We start from the raw sequence: 16,097 nt of genomic DNA, 5'->3' as shown, positions 1-16,097 counted from the left end.
TTTCTCAGTCTTCTGTTATGCAGGTTTTTTTTAAACACTAATTGTTGTGGTTACATGATTGTAGGTAAATGAAGATAATTCAACGTGTGACTGGCAAGATGTTTGCTCCTGATGGGATCATTCAAGGATTTAATATTAAACTTGTTCCCGTTTTGGCATGGATTTATTTTGAAAGATATATAAAACCATTTCTTCTGTTTAGAATGTTGAAACTGCAATCAAAGAGGCTATGGTTCGTTTGCTGGTGTGTTTTCAGAAAGAGGATGAGGAACGAGTGGAGGTCTGCCGTTTGTGCTCACATACTTTACAAAAGTTGTTGCGTTAGTGTTCGGCTCTCCAACATGTCTGGTTAAAATAGAAAATAAAAAAATCCTTGTATAAGTGCAACTTTCACATACTTTGGTGTGGTGGCCTCGAGGTTAAAGAAGTGGAATGTGGGTCCCTGAGTACGAGTCAAGGGTCATCAATGGCGTCCCACCTCCTAGAAATAGCATGCGTTAAATGCGGATACATGATTTCCACAAGGGGCGAAGTGAAATGTGCAAAAAATAGTGCTGCAGATTTTTCTTCTGTTCTCATCGTGCCTTACTTGTCCCGAGTTCCTGTGGTTCTCCGTATTATTGATGAACTTGCATACTGTTCAGTCCTCTGTCCATGTTTTCACACATTTTTCCGACGTAGAAAAGAAATAAATAAAAAAAACATGGCCATGCCGAGGGGCAATAAGCTGACTGTGCTAATTACGCTCAATTTGACAATTTGGATCATCTGTGGCCCAACCTGGCTGGAGAGATGATGCTTTATTGTCATTCAATACACAAAACCACAAACATTCACAAGATGTGAACTTGCTGAGGTGAGCCTGTATTGCATGACATAGTGGCTTTTCTAAATATATAGATTTTTTAAGAAAAAATCTCTTCCTGTTTTAGTTTGTCGGGTTCATCCTACTCCGTATTTCAGCAGAGTTTCATTGAGCTCAGTTTAATCTTCAGATGTGTGTGTGTGTGTGTGCCTGTAACGTTCCATTCATCTCCTTCCTGAAAAAGTTATCCTGCAAAGCCTTTATCGGTTTCTACATCTTGCCCCTGGTTGTCTGGCACACTTTTCAAAAGTACCATCGACTGTGTACAGTTTTTTACAAGATGTGTGAGACAGTGATTCGTAAACGTTGTTACACCAGCAAACTCGACTGTGTGATGTTGGATCGGAGATGACGGCCAATAAAATGTACTTCGATAACAACGGAATCCTGCACGTCGTCTCTGTTCACCGCCGGCGCCTTCAGGAAATGGAGAAATGAAGCGGACGAAGAATCCAGCAGGTGTTAAAGTGCCATTAATGTGCAGGGAAAAGCTTAAAAGTAGAACGTGGACCTGGTGGAAAATCTCCCTCGTTGGTAATTGGGCAGCGTCGCTGTTGCTTTGATAGTCACATCCTTTTCTCCTGCTTTTCTGTCGGCGAGTCGCTGCGGTGGCAGAAATCTGTCAGGAGACGATCACAGGCTTTCTGTGGCCGCGACGTAATGACAATGGCCATTAGTGAACATTCTCATTATCTGACTGACCGGCGGGTTTCAGCCACGGGATGAAATAATGATTGACGAGCCTAAACTGCACAGTGAATATTGACCTTTATTTGCTATGCTACTTATACCTTCAGTTTATTTACACTTATTGAGGTAGAGAATATTTTAGTCGGCGACTTCGTTTGGCGGAAGTCGTTTTTCTAATTGGACGTGAGATGGATGAGAAAAAGACAGGAAATTGAGCTTCCTTGGTTTTTTTTTTGCCTTCACCCGTTTCTTCACCTGTTCCCGACTTTGCAATTGCTTTATGATGTCGTTGGAATGATTTTGTCACATAAATGTTTGAAAAATGAAATTCCGGGCAGATGGCCAGTTTGTACACAACCACCGCGGTGGTGTGACAACATACTGAGGAGCTTAATCACGCCTGAGTGGCCAGTTACTGAGGTGAAGGCGTGAAGGCATCCAAACACTATGTTGTCAGGTCTTTCACCCACATTGTGATAAATTTCATTGAAATAAAGGGCGCTCATATTACATTGGTTTCTTTCAAATCCAACAGTTCCTTTCCACAGTGTTGAATTCAAATGAGTTCCATTTACTATTTCATATTCTTGCCCTAAAGTTGAATCGGATCGTTTTCTGGCCTCGTTCGTAAAGAGAAAGTATAATTTTATAATTGAGGATGTACTTTTGTAAACCTTCTCGACAACGAGTGGTTTTCTCAAGCTGAATTTGGAAAAATACTCTGTGGGTTGTAGTTTATTTTCTCATCAACTATCAGACTTCACAAAGAAAGCCTCTTTTACTCCAAGGTTATTGTGAACAGTTGTGATATTTCTCCTGGTTTCACTGCCAAGAGTCACTTTGATCACGGTGGAGAACACAAGGTATTAATGATCCCTATCACTTGCTGCCTGGCTCATTGGTACCACAGACAAAAAGGCTCTTTCTTCTTTGTTACTCATTGATTTTCTTTCTCTTTCTTTTGCCTGGACCCGAGAGGAATTTTAAATAACTTCTTAATAAAAAGATTTTGACGCATTGTTTCACTTGCTGTAAGCTGAAATACGATCCCGTCCAACAAATTGAAACCCTTGAGAAATGTCATTTGCATGAATGTGTTTCTCCTCCACTCATTTCTTTTCAGGCCAATCATGTGTTTTCCTCATAACGGCCTTTTGGCTACTCAAAGGAAAATTTTTTATTTTTTTCACTACTTCAGATTAAAGTTTAACAGTGATACTTTTTTAGATGACGGAACCAACCAGTAGAATATTAAACAAGTCAAATAGAAACTTTTCGAAGGCAGCAAGACTGGGACACAGCAGCAACAAAACACATTTAAATTATACACCAGAAATAGGATTTAGGAAAGAATGTGCCTTATTTAAATTGCAAAATATAAACGGCAAGACTAGAACACAACGTAAGAGATGAAAACGGTGTATCACAATGGATTGAACAATAATGAGAACAGCAGTTCACCATGACCCGACGCTTAACAAATCTAGTTTATTAGCCACAGGCCAAAACTTTCATCAATTTACTTTTAACATGTTTTCCATCCTGGGACTGTAATTCACCTGCAGGTCGGCTTTGGAAAAACATTTTCACATACTTCGATGTTCTTGTTTTCTTTCACGTGTGACTTGTCCTTTTCCTTTTGCTCCGCCACTTGAATTCCTCCAAATGTTTTCTAATTTAGTTTCCACTCCTCCTCCGCTCCCTTCATCTCCTGGCGTTATTGCTGGGAGTGGTACAGTGACCATCTGCTCCCAGGGCGCCTGCCTTGGCTCCCTGTTGTTTTTATAGTTCAACTCGCCCCTCGTGTCGTTTGTGTCCATCCACAGTCTTTAATGGGATTTCTTTAGAACAAAATCAAACTGTGCTGATGCTCCATGAAGGCATCCGGTGCTCTGTGCTTTACTTCAAAAAGAATATTTCTAAAGAATAGAACACAGTCGAAAATATTGTGTTGTCTTTTACAAAATACAAATGCAAAGACTGAAAGTTTTAGTTTTATTTGTTGTTCTTTTAAGAATGTGTATCATTGTGGAGGCGAGCAGGGAGGCGATGTCATGTCCTTGTTGGGTGGGTCGGTCTTCCGATGTAGCCGGCTGGTGGAACGGAGAAGACAAATGGATGAACGACAAGAATTGAGGTCAAGCAGAGTGACTAAATAATTGGTCTGTTTTCATATTTTATCTGAAATATTAAATAAACCCCAGTCTGCACAGTGGCACTGAAGGTTGTGTGACTCCCGCCTCGCTCTTCGTTTGCTGAATAAAGTGACTCTTTCAGGAAAGGTCTCGTGGAGACGCGTTAACCCATGTTGATCAAAGTGCACTTTTAGTTTAAATCTGTTTCTGTGAAGTTGTTTGTGTCACGGTCCCTCCACTGCGTGAGCCCACTCGATGTCCTCACTCCGACACCAAAGACACAAAGAGCCAGAATTGGAAAATATCATCTCCTGGTTCATTCGTTCACAAATTGCATGGTTTAGTTTGCAAATCCTTTCTGAAGTGCTCCATAAACACCCAGTTGAGTGGCCTTGCTATGTAACTGCAGCGGGCTTCATCTGACACACTGGTTATTGTTTCGGCTGCATTTCAACACAACCGTGTGTTTCTCTGTTCAGCTGATGTGTTCAGGGCCGCGAGCATTTCGACATCACAATGTAATGTTGGCCACATTTGAAAATAAATCACGAGTGACAACCTGTGAGCTCAATGTCCTGCATTACGAGCATCGTTTTATCTTCATCTTGTTTCAGGAGATTGATTTGGTTCAGTTGGTGATTTGAATAACGTGGGTTCAGTTTGGAACATTTCTGCATGAACATTTCTAGTGAAGAGTTGAATTGAGACAAAGTGTATTCATGCACCTCTACTTTGTCTACTAGATATTTTATGTACCAACAAAGTCTAGGTATGTTTTGTCCATGATATGAAAAAAAGCCCCAAAAAACCCTGAATAATGTGTCATCTTCACGTATATACGTAGTTCACCTCCATCCCGTACGGAGTGAATGAATAATGCAATGGAGAGAGTCTTTGAGTTTCCAGGAAGAAAAGCGCTATATTAAACCAATGCATTATTATTATTATTAGTCTTAATTTAGTTTGTTGCTTTAATTTCATGTTTTTTCTATTTGTTTTTTTTTTGTGCTTAAGATCATTCAGCCCAAGTCACTCGCACCCAACGCACGTTGTGTTTTATTAACTTCACTTTTTTTATTTCATCGACACGTTTTGACATAAATCTCCCCCGAATTGGCATTTTAACAGTCAAAATGAAATTTATACATTGACAGGAGGAAAGTCACAGACACCTTAAACCAACAAACACAAAGGACTTGGACGGGCACCCAAAGGAAAAGAGACGACAGAAGATTTAAAATGTCACGCCGTGTGTCTGGGAGGTTTAGAGGGAAGCTCTGATCTGTAAGCAAAGAAGAAGAGAAATCTTTAGATTCCCATAAGCGTCACTGAGAGACGCCATCGGTGGCACTAATGGAGGAAAGATATGAAGTAAAATAGAATCCCTGAAGGGTGACGCACAAGTTGATCCACGGACAAAAGCAGTGAAAAAAATCTTCTTTTTTCTTCTTCTTTTTCAAAAATAATTGTTATTAGGCAGATAAGCTGACAAATCCCCTCCCCCAACCCCTCCAGTGACAAGTCGGGATAATTCTGGGAATCACAGATTATGGGCTGACAAATGGAGAGCTGGCGATATGAAAGCTTGTTGGTTGGAACCGGTGGAGGTGAGAGACTGAAACAATAACGGCGACAGACAAACCGACTCACGGAGACGAGCTGTCAGCATGTGTGATGGCGTGTGTGTTTGTATCTCGCCACATTATCACTTCTTCCCTCATCGTTTATGAATGCAGAAAGCATCTTGTGCGTGCGGGGAAAAAAACCCAACAATTTCTGCGAGATGAGTGTTTGTGGGCTGGTTGCTGCAGACTGAAACTCTGTTCTTCAATCTTGAGCTCACCTGTGTGTCTTTATTGCTGCTCTGTCACTTTAAAACCTCGTCTTCCATCCGTCTCCCGTGGTTCCCGCAACATTTCTTCATTTTTTTTGTTTACATTTGCTTTCCTCTTTAGATTTCCTGCAGCTCTTCTGCTTATCTCTGTATACACTTTATCTATCCCACCAATGCATGTATTTAAACTCCATATTTTCTTTAATCTCATAGTCACCCCCTTTTTTTTTATTGCTCGGATTCTTTATCCTGTCCTCATACAGTGAAAAAGAAACAGAACCTGAGCTTAATGCTTCTCATTTGTTCTGCCCTCCTGAGCTCATTTGTACATCCGTTGTTGTGTGTGCTTTATGCATCTCTCTGCTTTAACCAAGAGTCCAGAAATGATCAAAGAGACTCAAAGATGACAGGAAATTGACTTGTAATAAGTTTCTGTTGGTTTTCCAGAGTGAGATCTCTCTTTGTCCCTTGTTATAAGAAGCCAATTTCCAATAATCCCCCGTTCAATGGAAGAAGTGAAGGGTCCTGTAGGAGGCTGATGGATAAAGCTGAGACCGATTCACTTCCAATAGACCAGAGTTCAAATTGACCAGAGCAGCAAATTGATGATTGAACCAATACAAGTAGCGTGTTATGTGAGCTTCACAATTCAGAAATGTAGCTGAGTTCTACCATCTATTATGAGGCCCCCCCCCCCCATTCTGGCCCTATAGAGCAACGCTACTGGAAGCACACGATGAGAAACTCTCACCACGTAATCGTAGTGACGTGCTAATTGAGCGCTTTGGAATATACAAATAAAATAGCAGCAAAAAGATGGCCAACAGAGTGGTTAATATATAATACCGTATTTTCCGCACTATAAGGCACCGGATTATAAGGCGCTCCTACATTGATTGACATAATTTACAACTTTGTTCATATATAAGGCACACCGCATTATAAGGCGCATGCAATAGACCAGTGGTCATAACCTTTATAGCTCAAAGCCATTAGGTTCCATTTTCCACTGATTCTAACACCCAGAGAGGTGCACGCACTTTATTTTGATAGTCCTACCTGCAGCCTATGCCAGGAGGACACTACACACAAAACCTTCTTCACTGCTGGTTGACAGCTTACAACTACCGCTAATAAACTAAACTACATGAACTAAGCAACAAAAACACAACACAACACAATTATTACCGACACCACAAACCAAATAGAACCCCCAATAATTGCATTTAAAACACCACAAACAGAAACTCCCAGAATTCATTGCAGCTATCGGCTGCACTGAGGAGCTCAGGATGCAAGGCATGATGGGAATTCATGTTTTGTGTTGTTGGAGGTTATTGTGGGTCGTTGTTGGGCTTGGTGTTGTGTTGATTGTGTTTATGTGTTTTTGTTCCCCAGTTTAGGGAGTCATTATTTCATCTAGTTTATTTTGGTTTGTTAGAATGTTGGTGTGCAACCATGAGTGATGAAGGTGTTGTGTGGAGTGTCGTCCGCTCTGAAGATCCCGTTGTCAAAATAAAAGCTTCTGGTTGTTCAGCTGTCAAATAGCAGTCTGGAGTAGAGCAATTCTTCCATATATAAGGCACACTGGGTTATAAGGGGCACTGGCAGCTTTTGAGGAAATTTGAGGTATTTAGGTGCCTTATAGTGCGGAAAATACGGTAGTTGTTTAGAGCCAGTGTAATTATTTAGAATTACACGGATCCTACCAGGCCCAGGACTGGTCCACATCCATCATTTCTTTGGTTTCAGCATCACAAAGTGTTCATTACGGAGTGCTCGGTTTACTGTTTGCATTTCCTCAATGGCTCCCAAGGATGAGGCAGGAAATGAGCGCTTGTGCTCCCAGTGCACTTGAAATGACGAAGAGTCTCATATGTTGTGTGATTTTTTTATTTATTTTTTTTCCCCTCTCATACACTAAAAGTAAAAGTGAAGAGTTCGCAGAGGCTTTTATACCAGATAAGAATGAGCTTTCTGCCGTGTTCGACTCCATCGTTCTAAAGGGTAGGTCAATCCTTTCCAATCATCGAGGATTCCACGTCGTCGTATCACTTCCTGTAACAATCATCCAGGCTGAGTCGTCCTCTCGCTCTTCACAACCGCGTTTGTTCTGACGACTTGTAGAAACATCCGTCGTTGATTTAACTTCTGTTGTAGTAAGTGATGCATTATTATTGATGTAGAAATATACCATGAAGCACTTAAACAACGCAATGAAATATGTTGTTTGTTATTCTTTATTGCTGGCAGTGGACAACATGAAATGTTTTGTGGTTTTCACTTTTTCTGCACGGCAACAAAACCCTGGTTCGATTCAAGACTCTGGGATTTTCTCTGTGGACTGCATCTGTTCAGTTTGTATCGTCTGACTGCAAGTTGAACAAACTTCAAAGAAAACAAGCAAATTGAAAGAAACATTAGTTAAAAATAAAAGGTTTGCGGGACTCTTGACTGTATTTTGTACCACGAGGTATCATTAAAATTGGCTTTATGTTGAGATTGTAGTAATATTTGGTAGTAATTGTTTACGTTTATTTTTAGCGCCGCAACAAAGACGCACTTAAAATTTTCAATTTAAAGATTATTATTGAACCATTGAGATGAAATTGGGCTGCATGTGTCCCCAGAACTAAAATGAGTTGGACACTTCAGAAAGTAAATAAACGGAGATAACAGATAACCATTGTTTTTGTAGTTTCCATGTGCAGGGCAACACGTTTCAAATGGAAGTGCACAGAAAATGCGTACGTTTTTAGTGGTGGACAACTTTTATTTTCCCCCCAAAGATTTGAGCCGTCATCCTCAGTCATGTGATTATCCAGCCCACCCATGCCCTCCTTAATTCAGGCCGAATCTTCTAGTGACTAACTAACACCAAGTGTTTCTCATGGCTCTTACGAAGTGGTCTGTGGATCAGTCTTTGACAGTGGCGAACACCGCGAGCAGAGAAATGGTGTGATTGTGTAACTGGAGGGCTGATGAACCCTGTTGTTCTGTACCGTACCCCTTCAAACCTCTCACTGCGCGGTCATCAGTCCATGAGTCAGTTGCTTTCTGCTCGGTGTGTCATCCTCCTCCTCCTCCTCCTCCTCCTCCTCCTCCTCCTCCTGTCTCTTCTCTCACCGTATTCTTTTTCCCACTTCACCACTTGTTCTCCCTACCATTTTTGTTTTGTTTTCCTCACCTCTTTCTTATGGACTATTTCTCTTTGAGTGACTCTGTGTCTCCCCTTTCAGTATCAGTTATTGGTTCAAGGTACTTTTATTAATTCCACAGTTATTATCCAATTATAATAATAATTCCACAGTTATGATCTTGAAACAGTCTCCGTCCGTACGTCCGTATGTCCGTCCGTTCGTCCGTTCGAATGTTTCTACCTATATCTCGGCAACCCCTGGGCCCACAGTGACCAAACTTCACATGTGGATACATCTCAGAGGGGGAAGGGATACTATGGTGACCTTGACCTAATTTGCATATTAAGTAGGTCACAGGTTCACGAAGTGCTTAAAAACACCTTTTGGGCTCTGGAGACGTATTTTGACATAGCTTATGAAGAAGACCTTTCAGATTCTACATAATTATCTACTAGGACCCATGGAACACCCTCTAGTGTACCAAGTGTGCTGCCTTAGAGCTGGCTTTGTGAGAAAATAGAAAGCCCTCTGGCGGGGGATTAGCCCAGCAACGGCCTTCTTGTTCTTTATGTGGCCATAACGTCCAGATTCCAGCTCGCCACAGTCTCTTTGCATTACAAGAGTTCTGAACATGACTATGTCTTGCAAGGGGAAAAAAAAGATAACGGAACAACAAGTGAGTGACTACACTCAAGGATAAGTCTAAAATTGATGTGGTGACAATCGAGGCTGAGATGAAAACAGACTTTGGAGAGGTTGAGGCCATGGTGCAGCTCACTGCTCACCTCTCATGTGTGTGTATTGCAGAAATCAAGGGTCTCAGCAGAGCCTGCATCCTGACACACGTGACGCGATTCATTTCATTCTGCCCTTTGTACTCAGTGAGGTAGAACATAGATGTTTTGAATAGTTGTAAGCTGTTTGGCATACTTGTGTATTGGACATGTTTGTCGGTCAGGTGAAGGCGGGAATAGATTCGCTCCTCGGGTGTGTTTGAAATACTTTGTGGTTTACATGCATCATTTATAGTTCATTAGTATGACCCGTCAATTAATGATTCATTTCGCCTCAAGACTGATTCTTCCAGACAGTCGGTTTCCGTTGGTCTTTTTCTCGTGATTTCCTCGGCTTGTCAAGGTCAAATTCCTTTTATCTGCCCGCCTTGGCCATTTAACTGCGTTCATTCAAATTACTTGTTGTGATGTAATATCTGACACTCCAGAAACAATTCCAATATTTTGTAGTAATTAATTCAAGTACAATAAAATGCATCCATATTTGCAGCGTCTTGCAGCTTTTCACTTTTTCCTGTATTATTTGAAGCAATTTGAAACGTCAATATATGGGTGCAAAGCGGTTTTTAATGTGTTGCACTTGAAGGGTGCAGCTCTCTGGTGAAACACAAGCAGGAATTCTGTCTGTATGGATGTTTGAGGCACATCGGCGCCGTGTTCCGCTCTTCTACCATCGTCCTCTTCACCCTCTGATCTCCCGTCACTGTTTACTAATATCTTAATCAATATGGTTCAGTATCTTTTCGATAGGCGGGTTCACAGCCACCTGACATTAGCGCTGCATCAGTGTGCTTTTCTTCTTCTCCCCTCTTTAAGCCAGATGAAATTGCTTCGGGACTTTTGTGTTGAAAGCGTTTTAACTATGTTTTTTCACATTTTCAAAATAATGCGTATGTGTGCTGGTGGGGACTGACACCCGGTTGAACATTCACATGTAATTGTTGGAACAGAAATATGAGCTCCGCCTCTTTAAGGACAATACATTCTGATGTGACGTTCAGACTAAATCACAAGGAAAGTTTCCCTCTTTCACTTCAAAACAATTCGGGATTTTTAAAATTTTTTTTATTTCAATTTACATAATTTTGTCTTTTCCTGAATGATTTACTTTTCTACATCTCCATCACATTTGTCACATATTGATCACTTTTTAAAAATCTCCTCATCGTTGGCTTGTACGCTTCAAGCTTGCTCTTTATAATCACAATTGTTTCTCTGCTGCTGCTTTGTGCTCCATCGTTTTGCAGAACCTTTATCGTCTTTTCTACCCTCAAACAGTTCTGCTCTGTTTTTTTTTTACCGCTATTGTGTGTGTGTGCCGCCCGACACTGGTGAGAGAGTGCATCGTTACTGACTGTGTGATTGGCATCCCGAACTGACAGCCCTCCGTTTGGGGCCGAGTGCACACCAGCAAATACTCGGTGGATGAATTAAAGATAGCGAAAAGAAAGGTGAGCACAAAGCATTTTGAACCTTCGCCGGCCATGCAGAGGATGTGCAGATGTCCGCGTCGCTGGCTTTTGTTTCTTGGCGTCATCAAATCGCTCTCCCCGTCGTCCCCTTTCACCCCTCGGTGTTTGTTTGTCCCGTTGATCCGGCCTGCAAGCAGCTCGCCGGGGAGATTTAGTCTGGAGTCCTGCTGAGTGACCGGTGTTTGTGTGATCGAGAGAGAAGAATGAGATTCTGTGCCCGATTAGCAGGAGGAGTGAGCTGCAGCGCTAAAATATTTAGCTCCCATCTACTTGATCCAGTGTGAGCAAACTTTGGGCAGAAACTGAGATGGAAAGTTGGTGAAGGAAAGTTACTGTACATAAAGTGCAAATTGCATTCATTCTGTCTTCTGATTGCGTAATTTAGGGATTACATCAACAAACATATATATATGCGCTTGCTGGCAATTATAAGATGCTTTCCTCCGAGTTAACTCGGTTGAGACATTTACTTCATATGATATGAAAACAGACTGAGGAAGTTGACTTGGGGTGTGCGATATGGACAAAAAATAATATCTCGATATTTTGGGGGATTTTGACCATAACGATAATTAGACGATATTCTTTAAATGTGTGTTTTTTACAGCCTGAGTTATAGCTCATTAATTGTTTCTAGTGGATGATATTAATGGACACAACGTTTGTTACGTCTCGCCATCGGGTGCTTTTTTTGTCATAAGGCAGTTTTCTGTTGATTGAGTCCGATAACGTTTGTTGGCTGTGTTGTGCAGCAGGTAGCGTTACCTTCGCCGACTTAGGTTTTTCTTTGGCAGCTAGCTTTTGACGTTCTTCGTATTCCTTCGTGTGGTTGGTCCGCAAGTGGTGAAACAGGTTGGTTGTCGAGCTGTATTTAGTGGCAACGGCTTTTCGACAAACTTTGCAGATTACGGTCTTTTGGGTAACGTCAGTCTTTTCAAAGCCAAAGTACTTCCATGCAACTGAAGTCGATCCACGTCTTGGAATTAAATCTTCTGAAGTTGGAGCGTCCGCGGGCGGTGTGTCCATGTTGTCTTTCAAATGTTTACGTTTCGAGGCACGCTAACCTGCCGGGAACACGCCAGTGAGAGATCATGTGACCTGCTGCGGTTTGCTGCTTTACGCAAGTTACGTAACTCTTGTTCAGTGAATGTGTGGGGTTTCAACGTGTGTTTTTAGTTGTTTTAGTGAAGTCATTTGCATACTCCATAACGTAAATTAGCACATCGTTAAAACAACAATGACGATATTATCGTAAACGATGTATATCGCCCACCCCTAAAGTTGACGTGGTGAAGCATTTGACGTCTCTGGATTGTCGGACTGTTGGCGTGGTGCAACGCCGCCTATTCTCTGATCACCAGGTCATCTCCTGCAGGATTTCTATTGGCTGGGAGTGTCTGCAGCTCATAGCGGTCATGCTGTGCAGTGTAGAGACCAAGTGGTCACTGTCAGAGAATGATCACAGCCTGTGGTTACACTAACGCCTCTGTGTTCTACACAAGACCACAGATTTTAGGCCATGATCAAATATACCATCATGATTGTCAGGCAGCGTCTCGCCGATGGATGAAGCTCTTAGAATTATGGATGAAGTAGTGTCTGAGTTCTTCATTGCATAAAACATATTGATATTATTCAAACTGCCACTTCTGTGCTCTGCCATTAGTGGAGGCCAACTTTTTAAAAATCTTGAGTGATCATTTGATCAGCAGACTGTTTATCCATCGTTCAGAATCTCATAGTGACTAACTAACGCCAACGATTTGACCCTGTTTTGCATTTCCTTTCACAGTGACATTGACGTGTGGACACTCCAGTTTCGTCCCAGAGAAAAGAGATTAATCCATGCATGCACATGGAAAACATGAAAACTCCACACCTGGACTAGAACCGGGGACTCTCTATGTATAGTGAGCAATGCCCCCAATTATTTAGATAATGCATTTTGTTGCACGGTGGAATTCAAGTAGAGATTTTTACATGTTGTTTTTAAAAGCTGAGCAGCTTACTCTTCTACACTTTTTAAAACAAATACTTCCTGAATGAAATGAATTTCATCATCCTAAATCGTCAGATATCTCCTTTAGAATCCACAGCTGGCCTTTGATCCAAATAATTCAGAAGATTAGAAAGTATTTATCAGCAATCATCTATGGATTACATTTCAAAGACTACTTTAAATATGTTCAGTGCTTTGTTCAGAGCTCTTGGGAGTAAGAAGTAACAATACATGAAGAGGAAAAATATCACATGGAGATATTTGTTGAATCAAAAAAACGTAGAATATTTATTGAGTTGCTCCTAATGTTCCCGATTTTTCTATGTATCGAAGAAATTTCCTCTTTATGTTTCCCCATGAACTGCACTCGAGTATTACGTGCCAGACTTGTGTTCCACTTCAGAAAATTTAAGAAGACATTTTGAAAATGATATCGGTTTACATGATGATGGTTAGCATGAAAGGCCTGGAGCTAACCCTAACCCTCAAAGGTTTTGTTACAGCTCATAGGAAAGGGGGACAACTTGCAATACTTGCAAAGCGATTTATTGAATTTGATCCAGCGGTATGGAAGCCTGCCCTCCATCCTCTGCTCGGCTAATGCCACCCTGTGGTGGTGGAGCCAGAGGGAGAGACTGCCCCCTGCTGGCACCACGGGCAGAAAGCTCTCCACAGCTGGACACGCCATTATTCCACAAAGATTGCTTATCCCTCCCGAAAAAGCAAATCTGCTTATTTTTCTGCAAGCGAATGGGTAGTTCTTAATGTTGTTTGCAGAATTGCACAGTTCCATTGGACTTTTGGATTGTATTTGTTGGCCGATGTTACTTTATTTTTGAGTGCTCAGCTCATTTGGCCTTTTGAAAAGGAGAAGTTACATTTCTATTAGAAAAATGTTGAGCGTGTTACTGGACATTCTTGTGTGATTGCCACAGAATATTTTCTGTTTTATTTTGTTAATTTCACACAGAAGTTACACTGACATATTTTTCATTTCATATTTATTTTCAAAACGGGTCGAGTCATGACGTCCTTTGTTACTTTGGACAAAATGCAATTAAAGTTTTCCATTTTCACCCCCATGTTTGTCAAGAGACTAAAAGGGGAAGGTATGCAACTGATTGCAATCTGCAACTTCACTGCTCGATGCTACGATAAACCTCGTCTTTAATGAAAAATGCATGATGGGTACTCAGCTCTGTTTTAGCTTTTTTCTAGTTCAAAGACGAAGAGCAGGATTGAGATCATTTTTTTTTTTTTTAAAGCAAAGATTGTGGTATAAACTGAAATATGCTTTTTGCTGGGTTTTTTTTTCTTCCTATTTCTTTTGCTGTACAGTTTAATCAGCAGATGCTGGAAAACAGCAAGCGTTTCATCAGCAGTCTTACTGTTTCATCACTCATCAGCTGGGAGAGCCGAAGTTTGGCAAAGAAGATGCTGGTAGGAACCAAACTGTGTCCTTCAGAGAACTCGCACTCGCAGAAAGGATTCATGGGCTTGTATGTCAGACACAGAAACAAAGATGATCATTCCATTATAAGCATTATTTACAGGGTGTAGCGTGATGTGGTGCAAGACATGTCGAAATGCGAAAAAGTGTACAAAAGTGCTGCGTTTATGTTGTTGTATGCAAGTATGTTGTGCTTTTTTCAGCTTGTCATTGAGTTTATTGTCATGTTCCCCGAGACGATCCACATAAACAACCAGCGACGCTCGGCCCTCTGTTTGTGTTGGCAAACACAGGCCGAGAATCCAACTGATTACAATTTATGCTTTGTCACTCCCATCTAACAGTACTCCTTGTTAAAAGGCTCGTAGTTTCAAAGCTGCAGGTTTTCACAGAGAAACTTTTCCTGTGGGTCTGAAATAGTTGGTACAGTTGATATTCTGAAGCAGAGTGAGTCTGTGGAGTGCATTTCTTTAGTGTCTTTCGCAGTTCTTTATACTTTCATTTTACCACCGAAACATTAAAAAAAATGACATGAATATTTTCATCCTCAAGATTCTTAAAATGCCTATTTTTGTAACCTTATTGTGCCGTTTGAATCTAAAAATGTTAATGGGATGCGACGTCTTCTTTGTCCTCTTGTCTGTGCATTCAGAACATGCTGTCGGAGAAGGTTGACCAGATGATGGAGTGGTCCTCTCGGCGTTCGGTCGTCCGGATGAACGGGGATAAGTTCCGTCGTTTTGTCAAGGCCCCACCCAGGAACTACTCTGTCATCGTCATGTTCACTGCCCTGCAGCCTCAAAGGCAGTGCTCTGTCTGCAGGTACGCACGCACACACATCCGCGCTCTAAGCCACAGTGGAGCGTAGCTCCTTCTATAACCACCATTCTTTTGTCCTTCCTCAAGTTTACTTTGTGACCTGCACTGGAGGAATTTGTAAGCTGTGATGCGCACACTGATGGAGTTTCGCACGACGGGATCCACAGAAAACAGCCTCATGTAGAAACAACCTATGGGTTCTCAATTGTGATTTTTATTTTTCACCAGCATAAAGTATGAAAGCACACGAAGATTAGGAGGGAAGTCTTTAACCCTATGGGGCCTGAAGCATTTTGTGCCGTTTTTCACTACAATTGATTTTTCCTTTATATCTCACATATAAAATCCTTAAACCTTGCGCCTTTTTTGGTGTCATTTGGTTCAGGACAACCTCATAAATGCATTTCTGAAGTATTTTCATCACTTTGGCATACTGTATTAAAACAATGGATCTAAAAACACCATAAAATTACAAATTCGGCTGGTAAAAACAGATTTATTGACTATAAAAGTCACAGACATGGTTAACGAATCATTTTGTTTACTTGTAAAGTAAATCTAAACTATAATTAACTAAAATGTATCAAAACAGGACTGAACAAACAGTTCTATACAGATATTTACAGTGAAATAGAAGCACTGCCACAGGCGTTTTTGTAAAACTATTTAAAAAAGGTCACACATATTTTTCCTCATGTCTCATATTCTAATATCTCCTTTTATTTGGGCGATCAACGTCATTTAAAAACGAGCTTGTAGTTTTATATCTGCACTTTCGACACGGATTGAAACACTGGACCAGACGACGCTGTGCTGTGACGCTACTGCCTTTTCAGACGGTCATGTGACGAGGACGCGCCGGTGCGTCCGCAGGCCCCAGAGGGTTAATTGAAATGAAC

At 41.3% G+C, this 16,097-nt stretch overlaps 1 protein-coding gene across 1 annotated transcript in view; it reads left to right on the top strand.

Annotated features, from left to right (window-relative positions):
• The window catches only part of LOC308128596 (dolichyl-diphosphooligosaccharide--protein glycosyltransferase subunit TUSC3-like), a gene marked incomplete at its 5' end in the record, with an annotated part of 73,131 nt that overhangs the window by 13,073 nt on the left and 43,961 nt on the right, over window positions 1-16,097 (top strand). The window contains one exon of the mRNA XM_080494218.1: window positions 15,032-15,201. Coding sequence (XP_080350344.1) covers window positions 15,032-15,201 — 170 coding nt within the window. The remainder of the gene's footprint in view (window positions 1-15,031; window positions 15,202-16,097) is intronic.

This window comes from Blennius ocellaris (genome assembly GCF_963422515.1).
Source record: "Blennius ocellaris genome assembly, chromosome: 3".
Classification (NCBI taxonomy): domain Eukaryota; kingdom Metazoa; phylum Chordata; class Actinopteri; order Blenniiformes; family Blenniidae; genus Blennius; species Blennius ocellaris.
The sequence above is the reverse complement of the archived record's forward strand: the minus strand, read 5'-3'. Positions and strand labels throughout refer to the sequence as shown.